The 14,184-nt window shown below is 39.0% G+C and overlaps 2 protein-coding genes across 3 annotated transcripts; one reads left to right on the forward strand and one right to left on the reverse strand.

Moving 5' to 3' along the window:
• Positions 1–237: 237 nt before the first annotated feature.
• On the forward strand, positions 238–3,694 carry LOC308085951 (uncharacterized protein; the record flags this gene model as incomplete). Its single annotated transcript, XM_080429266.1, has 7 exons — positions 238–264; positions 738–1,411; positions 1,576–1,621; positions 1,836–1,927; positions 2,478–2,588; positions 2,698–2,974; positions 3,370–3,694. The coding sequence occupies 7 exons, from the start codon at positions 238–240 to the stop codon at positions 3,577–3,579; spliced, it is 1,437 nt and encodes a 478-aa protein (XP_080285392.1). The 3' UTR covers positions 3,580–3,694.
• A 1,465-nt stretch (positions 3,695–5,159) lies between these two features.
• On the reverse strand, positions 5,160–13,612 carry LOC308085396 (uncharacterized protein). 2 transcript variants are annotated; one of them, XM_080428549.1, is made up of 15 exons: positions 13,493–13,612; positions 12,486–12,577; positions 11,688–11,907; positions 10,997–11,072; positions 10,626–10,906; positions 9,336–9,434; positions 9,168–9,244; positions 9,002–9,094; positions 8,717–8,922; positions 8,002–8,098; positions 7,724–7,886; positions 7,502–7,605; positions 7,283–7,427; positions 6,709–6,835; positions 5,160–6,486 (listed from the first exon to the last, which is right to left on the reverse strand). In XM_080428549.1, exons 1-15 carry the CDS (start codon positions 13,574–13,576, stop codon positions 6,155–6,157), a joined length of 2,196 nt encoding a protein of 731 aa, XP_080284675.1. In that variant the 5' UTR covers positions 13,577–13,612; the 3' UTR covers positions 5,160–6,154. The 2 variants fall into 2 exon arrangements, with proteins under 2 accessions (XP_080284675.1, XP_080284676.1); XM_080428550.1 differs by lacking the exons at positions 5,160–6,486; positions 6,709–6,835 and adding an exon at positions 7,020–7,145.
• Positions 13,613–14,184: the final 572 nt, after the last annotated feature.

Below are 14,184 nucleotides of genomic sequence, written 5' to 3' on the forward strand. Positions count from 1 at the left end.
TTTTTCGGTTGCAGATTATAATTTTTCAGATTCAGATCTTTTCTTTTCGGATTCAACTTGAAAAGTTTCAGGTTAACTTTTGGACCTGATTTTCCGTGGGGGCGGGCCTCGGCTGAGAGGGGCGTGGTCTGCCATGAGTGACAGGCCTCCCCACGGCCCCTCCCCCCCCCCCCCCGACATCCGTGACGTCATCATCCTGCGTTCAGGAAGTGGCATGAGCACATTAATTTAGCCACCATGGCAGAAGCACCAGGAGACGTTCAGGTAATAATAATAATAATAATGATAATAAGTATACTCTGGGACAGATATAGCTGTAGTCCGTACTAGAGCTTGGACACATATTGTTATATGTATTGTATTCATGCATGTAGACCTATATATTATTATTATTTGTATCTAATAAGACTAGAGCATTAATGTTGTAATTTTGGCTATCTCTTGGAACCAGTGTTTTTGTCAATACATGTTTTAATTTTATGTGGATATTCTTAGTTTGCAAAAAATAACTTATGTCTTGCTTAGATCAGCTATTTTCACAATGTTTGCCTCTTTCTTACTTAATGTTTGACAGTTTGGCCAGTTTGGTGGAAGCAGATCAGGCTCATAAGTCTTGATTGTGCCGCTAGATACTGTTAATGTTAAAATGCATGCTGTTTGGTAAATGTACAGTATGTGAAATGTAAACTATTGTGAAGCCAGTCCAATAATGTGAAATTATTTTTTGATTTTTCTAGGTGCAACTGAAAAGAGACTTCCTTGGGAGGCTCCACTATAAAGTTTCACAGGTTTTGCAAAGACCGCCTCTAGATGTGGACTATTTGAGATTAGTAGTCAACCAGGAGATGGTTATTTTTAGATCATTGTTAGGCCAGGTTGAGATGCCACAGGATGTCATCAACACTTTCACTCAACTGTCAACCCTCCTCAATATACAGGATAACCCCCCTAATCAGACCCAGAGTCCTGTGCCAGTGTTACAAGGAGCGATGGGACGGCCAAAATATGATCTGTGTCCCCAGGAACTACAAGGCCTGATAGAAATGTCTTTACCAGTGTCATGCATTGCAGAAATTCTAGGTGTATCTAAAAGCACAGTAAAGCGCCGCATGCATGATAATGGTCTATCCATAACCCGCTGCTACAGTAACTTAAGTGATGAACGACTAGACCATTTGGTGAGATCAGTGAAGGCCAGACTTCCACATGTGGGATACAGAATGATGAAAGGATTCCTTCAGGCCATGGGACACCGTGTCCAGTGGGAGAGAGTGTCTGCATCCATGCGTCGTGTAGACCCAGTCGGGGTACTCTCAAGACTGACAAATATGGGGTGTGTTGCAAGGAGGAGATATTCTGTTCCAGGTCCTCTTCATCTGGTACATATCGACACAAACCACAAACTCATCAGGTATACCAAACATTTAATGATTATATGCTATTTTAGATGTTTATTTTGTTGTATTTGTCATTCCCTATGAAAGGTTGACACCCTTGTTTTGCATCAAACAATATACAGTTTTTTTTCTCTCTCTCTCCTTCTCTCTTTCCCCCACCAAAAAACAAAACAAAAAGGTATGGCCTTGTAATCTTTGGAGGGGTGGATGGCTTCTCACGAAAGGTAATTTATTCTATTATAAATAGTCCTTTTTCTTTTTAGATTTTATGCCCTGTAAGGGCCAGAAGGCAGTTTTTTGCCACATTCTTATTGGAATGGGCCTATAGCACCTCTATACTGTTGTCTGTATCCATGTTATACCGAATAACAAAAATATCCTGTGCATAAAAGCATGGATTAACAGCTTTCCGCTGAATTATAATATTGTCTGTTTCAGATCATGTACCTGGGTGCAGCAGCCAACAATAAAGCTTCCACTGCACTTGATTTCTTCTTGGAGGCAGTGCATGAGTATGGCTTCCCATTAAGGTTAGTTCAACAAATATGTGTGACCCACCATGCTAGTTAATGCCCAATGATTTGTGAATTTGCTAATGCTATCAGTTAATTGTCATTAAACTATAATATTTATTATAATTAAACTATCGATAAATTGCCAAATTAAACAAATCTCATACTTGAGAAATATCATGTCTCCATCTGTCCGTGCTTTTTTTTAATGGTCTAAATGGGTTTCCCGCCGACACCACGTTCTGAAATCACTGTGATGTCAGGGGAACCACACCAGCAGAATCCCTTTTATGCCCAGTATGGAGATCCCTGATGTCCTCAATATTAAGCCCATATCTAACAGGACTTCATATGAGAATGCCTATATATGGAGGTCACATCGGCCACATACCACACTAACAAAATCCATATACAGATATATGGAGCCCTTAGGCTTCTTACTGCTTAAGAATGATTTGGTATTACCTTGTCTAATGCCTGTGTTTGGAATTGGAAATGTGTTGAAGTTCAGTGTGAAAATTAATATATCATATATCTTTTTCTTTGTGTGATATATATTCTCTTTTAGAGTAAGAGGTGACATGGGAGTCGAGAATGTTGGCATAGCACGATGTATGTTCACCATCAGGGGCTGTGGCAGGGGCAGTTTCATGTCAGGAAAGAGTGTCCATAATCAAAGGTATTCAGATCATGCATCAGTCAACTGGAGTCATAATTTGTGAGAATAATACTGTTCAGATTGAGGCTGTTTTTTATTTATTTTTTGTTGCCCCCCCCCCCCCCCCCAGAATAGAGCGTTTGTGGCGAGATGTTTGGAACAGCGTCACAAACGTCTACTACAACACTCTTCACAGCCTTGAGGAAGAAGGTGTGCTGGATCCCGATGACAGCATCCACCTGTTCTGCGCCCAGCATGTTTTTCTGCCACGTCTGCAGAAGGATCTGGATGTCTTTAGGTTTGGTTGGGATCATCACTGTCTGAGGACTGAGAACAACAGGTCTCCACAACAACTGTGGACAATGGGACTCCTCCACAATCCTGTACATCCTCCACAACTGCCTGAGGTACCAATTAGTAGTTTTTTTCTATGCAAACAATCAGTACACTATTAATAAAAAAAATTGGTATTTTAGTTTTACAAATTGCAAAGAATTTGAAGCTTAAATCCAAAACCATTACAGTGTACAGCATATAACGTACATAATATGGCGTTTGTAGAAGACACATATCTTTTGCCACATTGAAGAAAGAGGACCAGATACGATATTGATACTTGCTGCATCAGTGTAGTATGTTAACATATAAGTTGCTTTCCTTAATTGCCTTGACATAAAGGGGAAAACCACCCATGTTCAATATTGAACTGTCATTAATATACCTTAGAGGAATTGTGTTGAAATAAAAAATGTTTTTTTTCCCTTTAACATGTAATTTTGATATGTGCTTTGTTTAAATATAGAGAACGGAGGATGAAACTCTTGCTCTCAACTCTGACAGTGACGTGGATGTGACCAGCTCTGGTGTCATTCTTCCACGTGTCGAATGTCCCCTATGTGAAGAGGATATGGCAGGCCTCAGGACAACTATTGAAGTTACAAGACCATCCGAGTCCTACGGAAAAGACGTTTATTTAGCTGTACTGAATTATGTACTAAACCGTGTGCCGTAGATCAGTTGTGGTTTATTTCAAGGTCCATTATTTACTTGTTTTTTGAGGCATGGACCACCATTTGAGATGAAGCATCACATCCAAAATGTAATATTTTGTTGTTAGATATACGACTTTGTCCACAATTCCATTCTATACTGATGTACTTGTGGGAAACAGGCCAACATAGATCAAAATAAAAGTTATTGTACTGTACATTCTCTAGTTGTGTAGACTTCTTGTACATTTTTAAACCATGAATCATAGATCTGTTACATCTAAGGAGGAAAGATCTGTTGGGGGGTCCATTTGGTTACCAATTCTCCATTCAACTTTGAGTATGTTGTCGTTTGATAAGATCTTGACCAATTCCATGCTATAGTATATTGATGTGGTACCATAGGAGAGAAAACAGGCAAATAAAAGTAAATTCAGTTACTCTTGATGTTAACAATTTAACCCAAGAATGTAAAATAAAACCAAATAGTTAAGTCAATGTGAGGTTTGACCCAAAACAAATTGCAATAGTAATCTATAGTAAGCTTGTGGTGACATTTTTGTCAAAATTAAATATTTGCCACCGACATACAAAATTAGTCACTAATATTACCAGAAACACATGAAAGGTTAGCCTTGAATGATCATAACAGGTCTGTAACTCTTGAGTGTTCATTTACACACTGAGTTAAGGGGGTTCTTGCAAAAATAACAATTGATAAGGTCTAGTAATATTGGACTCGTATGCCATATTTAGTAATAAGCGTCATAGATATTCTGAATAAAACCTGGAGACTGACATTCAGTAATTGGGTCTTATGATCAAAATAAGAACATTTTAATGGCGCGTAAATCAAAAATGTGCCACCGACAACTGGGTACTCCACATTTCAGCACCTGCCATCAAACATCTTTTCAAGATTTATGTCATAGCCTGACTATTTGGCTGTCATTTTTCCAAATATTGTTAGTTGCAGGAGTTGCAGTTTCACAATCTGAATTAATGATACAGGAGGATATAAGGACCAATAAAAACTGTATTGTATATTGCAATTTCTTTCAGGTAAGACCTTTATTTGGCTTAGATTGACTGGCTTAAGATGGACCTGTCAACTATTGACTTTAAGTAGCATGAGGGGTCCATAGTCTTTTATCACAAACTTTGTGGGGCTGTTTAGCTTAATGAGTGTTTATTGGGCAAAACTAAATTTCAACAAATTAACCCAAGTGTGACACCTCACACTGCTACTTAAATAAAGTAAGTTAAGGGACTCCAACTCTGTAGCTGTCAAATTCATCTAGGGAAGCTGCATTTCAAACTTGGTAGACACACCTTTACAAACATTACCAATTTGAGTTTATTCCCAGATAGTTATTAATATCCCTTAATATATCAACTCATGACTTAGCTGGGGAACACCTAGAACCTCTCGAGGGAGAAAGGAGCAGCATAGTTGCAAATGTTGCGATGTAATCAAAACGTACCATAAACATGTTAACAAGTATACAACATTTATTTGTTGTGACTGACATAGAGTACACAAAATGTAAACAGAACACATGTAAACAGTAGAACATGTGACTGACAAAGTGGCAGTCAGCCACATGGTAAAGTGCTACAGCATGAACAGTAGAACGTGACTGACAAAGTTGCAGTCAGCCACATGGTAAAGTGCTGTAGTGTAAACAACAGTAGAACAATTTTCAAGTTTGTAACAACTGTAGCCATCCTATCACTCCCTACATCTTAGGAGTCTTAAATAAGGAGGGTTGATGTGCACATGTTACTGTAACAGTGCCATTTCATCAGCACCATTTCATCACCTAATTGGCCAAGGCTTTTCTTGTGCCTGTTAGCAGGAATTCTAGAGGTATCTGAAAGGACATTGAATTGACAGATGAATGATAATGGGTCCATCCATAACCAGGTGCTATAGTTACATAAGCCAGGTCCTCGTACAATCTAAAAACAGTAATTTTTTGGTTGACCAAATCTCAAATAGTGCACATCTAGAGGTACTTCTTACAGGACCTGTGAAACTAGGCAAGCTTCTGAAGTCTCTTTTCAGTTACACCTAGAATGCCTGCTTTTAAATATTCAAATTGTTATGCTTATTCTGCTTTTTTTTAAATGACATTTTAATGTGATGATTTGTAACACTTTTTCATGGCCCGCTCCTTATCTCAAAATACTACAAACCTGAGAACTTTGTTTGCCAACTAATTTGATGTCACTGTAACTTTAAATGAATGTTCAGCCCAAAGACCTCGAACGCTGGACCTGCATCTCAAAATATTTTTTTCCAGGACCCAGAGAAAAGAAGTTGAGATACAAGACTTGGTTTTAAAAGAAAAAAATAAATAAACAAAAACATGTCTTATATTAAAAGAATTATCTTGCAGCAGGGCACTGTGCGGTACTGTGGGCCTGCATATCTGTTATTATTCAACAGGCTAAAACATAGAATAATGGTAACCGTATACTCCAGGTCTAAATGGGTCAGACAAATTGAATTCGAACCGCTAAAACAAAAAATTATAATAAGGTGCTTAACATTTTAGGTTTTAGAGTGAACTTGCAAAATAGGCAGATAACGCTTCAGACGTTGCTGAAATCTTGGCCAAGATGGAAAGCCTCTGTTAGAACCATTTTGAATTGCTCATAGGAGCTCATGTGCCTTACAGGTAGAGAAATGGTCTTGGCACATGCAGACACAATGGGGTAACACACACTGTGCTCCCCAAAGTCTACACTGCAGTTGTGGTTAAACTTCACGATAACAGCAAATCCTTCCTTCTCAGAGGGCAGAAGTGGAATATGAGCTTGGCCTGTCATCCACTGAAGAAGCCTAGCAGGTGTGATGGGACTTGGGCCATCGGTGTCATCATCTTCAGGATCCTTGTTTTCATCCTCTGAAACCGGTTTTTCATCTATGAAACAAAGTTATAGTTTAACCCATTTAGATCTGAGACCAATTCTAAAACCTAAGGTTTCTGAAAACCTTCAAATTCTAATAAAAAAAAATTGCTATACAGATCCATCTTTAAAAGCTTTTTTAGGGAGCATAAAATGTACCTGCTCGTCACTACAGGTAGCACCTGGGTATCTTTAAGACTTAAAAGCAGTAATTTACAAAACCTAAAGCTATATACCTTCGGCTTCAACTTCATAAAGGAAGTCCTGAAGGAAATCCATCATCTTCATCTCGAGTTGATGCCTGTTAGTCCCCTTATCACTCAGTTGAGGACTAAGGGATGACATGACAAACTCAGCGTTGACCTATAATGAGAAAAGTGTTAATTATACAATCCTTCAATTATAGTCATAATAGAACACAAAATGTTGGCTGGGGTAACAAGGTTGGAATGTTGGCTGGGGTAACAAGGTTGGGTTCCTGGGTGACTCAGTATATCCCCATATGATACACTAATCCGTGGGATAGGTCATCATTTCCCCCACACACCTGCTGGCCTGAGTCCATCTGAATATATTGTGCTAGGCACGGGAATTTGTTTTATGCCCCCCTCTCTTAAAAAGTCAAACAGAATTTCTCATGACCGTAAACCACCAATCTGAAAGGGGCCACTACCTAAAAAAAGGGAAATAGTCAGCCTTTTCAACTGTATAAAAGTTATTGCCATGTAGCATTATTACAACAGTGAAATAATATACAAAACACATTTCTAAACTTTGTGATTAGTGAACATGGTTGTTGTTCTTTCTTACTTTTATATCTTCCCCAGGGACAAACAGGGGCCGGCAGATGTCTGGGTAGTTCCTGATGAGTGAGAGGAGGTCAAACAGCTTCAGGCCTTCTGTTAGCTGCTCCAACATGGGCTGCAACCTCAGCACTGCATGTAGTATGATGGCACTGCAACAGGAAAAAAAAGATCAGCAACAAAAACACATCCAAGTATATCTTCTTATGAAAAGAAATGCACATACCGGACAATGGACTCCTTGTTAGCAAATGTGACATTTCCAGTGAATCCAAGGTTGTAGATTTCTTCAGACAGGCCATTAATTGATTCCTCGGTCGATGACTCAACCTAAAGATGATACATTAACACGAAGATCATCCCTGAACAATATTCTATGTAAACATACATGCCACGAAATGCCCTACCCTCTTATTTTCTTTCCCATCATTCAGAGGAAAAGACATACCTTGTCAATTAAGGACCGCAACTGTGGATCTGCCACTGCGCTACTGTTGAGATCCATTCTGTCTATCTGCCCACTGCAAATGTAATTATAGGTCCATGGGCTGAAGAAGGCAGGAGAAGGGCCACCTTGTGACAAGCTGACAGCAAAGATCTCTCCAACACTCCTATAAACACACATTGAGCATTAATACATTTACTTGTTATAAAAACATTTAGAGTAGTTTGTCCATACTCAACACCCCCCCCCCCCCCCCGTTAAATAATAACAACAAAACATACCTGAATTGGTCATTGTCAAAGTCAGTCACAGAATAACGTGGGATCATCTGATTTTGTGGTCCCTCAAAGAACCGGCCCTTGATTCCAGCAACCATTTCTATACCAAGAGGAACAAACAGTCTTTACTGGGCACCTAAGGGCCTTCTGCATCAAGTAATTTATAGTGTGGTTGTGGCTCTCTAACTTGTGAAAGCACAAGTTAGAAAATATGAAACCTCGCATAGCCAGGCTTACACATCTCCGAGAAGAAAGCCTGGTCACAATATGCGCTGAAAGTCGCATCCGTTTGACTTGGACTTCCAGACAAATCTCGGCGCATATTGTGACCAGGGTGGAAAATATGTAACCTTGTATTCATTCAGATTAGGGGGTCGTCTAATACGGGTTGGAATGGCAATACAGACTGACTGCCAAGTACATAAAAGCAGTGGTTCCCAAACTTTTCAGGTCGAGACCCAGAAAACCGAGAAAATGTTGTCCGGGCCCCAAAGTGAAAATAGCTGATCTACAAGCACATAATGCATGGCTGCATTGTGAGCTTGTCTGCTATTTTCACTACTTAATTATACTTTATTGACTTTCTTAGGTGTATTTCCTTCCAGTGCATTAGATAATGTAATTGGTAACATCACATTACAGAGAACATTGCAAAATGTCTTCATTAAGATTTATTTGGGTGACAGTATATAACAATCCAAGTATGTAATTGATTTACCTGTTAGAAATTCTCTCCGGAGAGCACCTGTGTCCACTCCTGCCTCCCCAATGAAACTCACTTTTATAGTAGCGGCAGGTGAATGCTTCTTTTGGCGCTTCCACTGTAGAAGGCCTCTCTCCAGAATGTTAGTTCTGGAGATGAGGATTTTGAACTCCCGCTCTCTGTCAACTCGCTTACAGATGGTGTTCAACACATCATCAACACTGTCAAACATAATTCATAATTAAGGCATGTAAATGACAACATTTTATAAAATCTTTATGTATTTACAAAATAAATTACGTTTTAATCTCCTCTCCTTCCTCCTGGCCCACGGTAGACGTCTCACTGAGGTCCTCGCTAGGAGCTTCCTCTTGTCTATGTCTATATAGGTAGCTACAAGTGAGACATGATGTAAGGGGCAAAGTACGAGAATCCATATAAAATGAAATATGCACAATCTCAATACCTTTCTCCACATGCGCTAGCATGGATCTCCAGTAGATGTGCTGTGAACTTCCTGAAGCAGATAGGACACTCGACTTTCTGATGGAGATAAAACAATTTGAAAATAACATACCCAGCCATACAAAACAGTTAATGCGAGCATTTCATAAAACAGTGAGAAAACACATACCTCTTCAGAATTCTCCTTGTCTTTCTTCACAGGAGGTGGTGACATCATATCTGTGGCTTGGGGTGCCGTCACAGATAGTATCTCAACAGCTGGAGATGTCTAAGATGAATGAAAGAACACTTTAAACAGATGTAATACCCTAGGGGTTCCCAAAGGTAGATCATGAGTGCAGGTAGACCACGTCATTCCCCTTAAAAAATAATTAAAATCACCGAACCCCTCTTCTTGACATGTGTCAATTAAGATGGCTCGATTGATTGACATCAAGAAGCCCTGTCAGCTCCCCTCATGGCATAAATATGTGATATTGAACACCTTTTATGACTGTGTGTTGGTTAAAATAATATTGAACCACTGAAAAGTAGTAAAATGTACTTCTAGAGAGGTACTTGCACATGGCTAAGATCAAATGTAGCTAGTATCTGTTCTTGTATAGAGGGTATGCGAATGCTTTAAGTGAATGGCAAATAGTCACAAAATGAGGGGCAAATTGAGTTTGATGTTGTTTAATATAATCAGATGGGACGTTCTTGTATTTTTGGATTTATGCACTTTAAGGTCCAGAAAGTAGTTTTTTCCACTAAGAAGGTGTTCCTGCATAACTTCTGGGTATGATGATTATTGTCAAGACTGACCGCTGAGTCTAATACCGGACACCGATAGCAGAGCTTAGTCAGTCTAGAGAACTTGGGGCAATAATACTAGCTGCCCTGTCACCTGTCAATAGGTTCGGTTCCAGTAGCTGTCTCTATGGAGCTCTCCGTCGGGACTGGACTCTTAAACCATATGGGCTAATATTCATATTCCTCTTTGTATAATTTAGTGATGTATCTATGACAAGGGCCCGGCCACCTGGTAGCCCCCCTATCTACGGCCTGTCAGCCCAGTGGTAGGAACCTCTGAGCAAATCGGCTATGAATCCCGTAATAGTTCCCATAAATGGTAGTCGTTCCCATGGCTATGGCTATCTGGGCTTAACATCTCCGAGACCTTTCTTACAATGATGATGTCACACGCATACCCTCAATTGGTACTCTATAGAAAGTACTGTGTTTTATCCATCAGTCTTTCAATGTTATGAGATACACAGTGGTTCCTAAGTAAATTCAAGTCAAAATTCTAAAATCTCCTTTTAGTTGACCGTGTAACAATGATTTGTACCGTTATGAAACTGTATATTTTCATATCTGAAACCTATAATAAATTCTTCAATTAATTAATTTAATATTAAATACATTTTTGGATCCAATGGACGGAAAATCAAAATTAATATTTCTTGGTGACACTTGCCTCATAATCGTCATCCTCTGAAGAAGCCTCTTCACACTCCCTAATATGGCCTTGCAAAAAGTGCAAAGGGTAAGTAACCCTGCACTTTTGGCACTGTTCTTTGGGACTGTTCAGAAACTCCAGTGCATCTGGACGTAAAGGCGTCATGTCAAAGTTGTGCTGCAATGGCACTGCATAGAGAGTGTTCTTCCCTCCCCCCGTAGCACTTCTGATGAGGGTCGCTGTGTAGCCATCATTGAAGTCTGGCGATATGACCATGAGACGTCTTTTGCCCTGACCACCTGTAACAACATTGTCAGGATAATTCAAATGATGGGGCAGGTTATATGGCAATGTTTTACAATAGATAATAGTTGACACATTCTCACTACCTGTAGCCTTGTAGAGGTAGTAGCCTCCAGTGAGATCATTCATCTTGGGGAACTCAATTTGCAGCAGTATGGTGAACTAAGAGAAAAGCATAGACTGATTTTTAAATGCTGGAAAATAGCCCCACACTAGGATGACGACTGGCGTTTAAAAAGATATTGTAACCAGTATGTTTTGACAAGTTGTTATAAACCTCTTGTCCGTGCCTGTCGTGTGAGTCCATCACATGTCGGTCTAACTGTTCTCACATCACTGACCAAGATGCTGGACTGTTAAGACATCACTGTCAGATCGCTGTTCTGAATTCACTCTCACTGACCAAGATGTATAACTCCTCTTTATGCCCATATAAGGATATCCCTGATGTCATCATTACTAAGCCCAAATCTGGGCTTTACGCCCATATATGGAGATCACTCATGTCATCAATATTAACCCATACCCCGGAATGCCCATATATAGACATATTGTAGACAAATCCATATGACCTAATCAAACAATGATCCATACATAACATCGTCTCTCACCCTTGGGGTGTTTTACTAGTATTAATAGTCATTTTGAATGCAATGTTGATAAATTGAATACTTTGAATACTTTTATTCATATTTTTAGCTTCAATGTCTTACTGTACTACATGCTGCAGTTTACAATAAAGTGTTAAATCATATAATTATTATGTCTTGTTCATACCTGATCATGACTCATGTCGTGGGACATGTTGATGAGCCTCTTCCCAAGTCCAGCCTGTGCGAGCCTGAACTCTTCCTCTGGGGTTGGCGTTAAGTCAGAGTTCAGGTTCATCAGGTAGAGGTAAAAAGAGAATGGCTTCCATGGTTTGGGAGGTGTGGCCTTTGGTGTCATTTTGCGCTTCCCAAGGTAGGAGCCTTTCTTGGGGAGGAAACCAAAGGATCTGCACAATAATAATAACATGCAAAAAATTAATTTCCATGGCCTCACAGGGTTCCTACAGACTCTAATTTTCAAACTTAAAGGTAGAACTTTCAGAGTAAATAGATGCGTATCCAGTAAATAAATTAAACAACTAAATTTAACTTAGATATTATGAGTGTATACTATTATGTTGCCAAATGTACAACCAACCTTTACAGTTGTAAATACAATTCACACCTGAAATGTAGTACATAGAATGTCTTACACTGATAGAGGCAAGATGTTATAACTAAAATATTGTTGCCATGGCAAATTATTACGTAGATATATCTTCAGTACAATATACTACACAGACTGAGTTAGTGTAAATGTCAATGTACAGTCTATCACAATTTAATTTATGAATGAACATACATCACAATGATGTTATTCAACATAAATTGTGAAATCAAGTACAATGTTGGATAGCTTATACTGATAGGATTTAGTACATCTGTATTAAATCATATTGTTTTTGACAGCTTTTTATTGCCTAGTATCTACATAAAGGTTTGTCTTTGTTCAAAGTTGAACTTTTTTTTGGAATGCATTTCAAACCTGTTCATCTCTTCATCCAGTGGCACATGGGGACTTAGTATGTTCAAGAGATGATGTGCAGCTGAAGCCACGTTTCCATTTGTGTCAGCAATCTGTCAAATACAAAATAACATTGATTCATTTCCACTTGACCCATTACATGCCACTTAGCATTTACAGTAGAGCAAGTTAACACCAAGTTAACACCATAATCTTATAGACCAGGTGTCTATTTCTCAATGTACAGGGCAGTCATCTTACCATTGCAACATTATAAATTGCAACAAATAGAAAAGAAAAGAAAAAATCTGGACCTTATTCTTACAGTTCATAGAGGACCATGATTGTTAATTATGTTTAACAAATTGGGTGTTTCGTGGGGTGATTGATTGCCTATTAACACATATGTCTAATCAAAGGCAACAGGCATTAACTGTGTGTCCCCAGCCAGGACAAGCTAACGCAGGCAGTTTTTGTTAGAAGTTCAGGGCCATAGTAATAAAATGTTCCATTCAAATCAATGTTTACATTAATATTAGATATTGCTACTATAACCAGGAGAAAGTGGCAATATCTAGAACATATACATTTAGGGACTGTCCCCAAATGTATCATTAGAGCGACGTCCCATTACACCAACGCTGTTGAGTGCCCCAATAACCATGATGATGTAGACCCTCTTGTAATATTGCTTAAATGAATCATTTAGTTTTCAAAAATAGCAACCCAGACTGTTTAGCAGGCTTGCACAAGGAGTTTCTAAAGTACACAAAACTAAAGATTAAATAACGCTAAGTAACTAAATTGGAGTAGCCTTCTTGTTATCCATTCATTTAACAGACGCTTTTAATTCAAAGCGATTTACAATAAGCAAGGTAATACAACATCATAATACATCAAAGACATCCATGAATCGCGTGACGAGCGCTAGCGTTCTCGCCACGCTTTCATTACAAAATAATAACCCATAAATGTTAGATAGTTTCTCAGCATCTATCATATTCTTCATCTATCATAATTATTCTTACTTGAGTATTGGTGACGGGAGCAGCTCTGGGGGCTCTGTGGCCTCTTGGTCCGGGTGGATGAAGACGATACGATGACGGATCCATTGTAAACAAACCAGCTTCTACTCCATGCTGCTTCTTCTAGCGTAACGCGCGCCTAGCGTGCCACTTCCTGTCACAGAACGCAGGATGATGACGTCACGGGTGTCGGGGGGGGGGAGGGGCCGTGGGGAGGCCTGTCACTCATGGCAGACCACGCCCCTCTCAGCCGAGGCCCGCCCCCACGGAAAATCAGGTCCAAAAGTTAACCTGAAACTTTTCAAGTTGAATCCGAAAAGAAAAGATCTGAATCTGAAAAATTATAATCTGCAACCGAAAAAAAACGATTTGAATCCGTAAAAATCAGATCTGAATCTGAAATAAATAAATAGAATTCAATTGAAAAAAAAAGTACTCCAAGATCGAAATATACATTGAAGTGAAAAATAAAAATGATTAATTTATTCAAAAGTATAAAAAAAAAGAATCAAAGTTACGTTTGAACAGTTTTTTTTCATGCATTCTGGGATTTGTCAAAGTTCAATTTAGAAATTCAAGACTTTCAGGTACATTTTCATTTTTTTTCAAGTTCAAATCTTAATTTTCCACTTCACTTTAAATTTTTTCACTGACACTTTTTTGATAAACAATCAAGACTTAAGAGCCTGATCTGC

The sequence above is a fragment of the Gymnoscopelus braueri genome, assembly GCF_963280865.1.
Source record: "Gymnoscopelus braueri genome assembly, chromosome: 5".
In the NCBI taxonomy this organism is placed as follows: Eukaryota; Metazoa; Chordata; class Actinopteri; order Myctophiformes; family Myctophidae; genus Gymnoscopelus; species Gymnoscopelus braueri.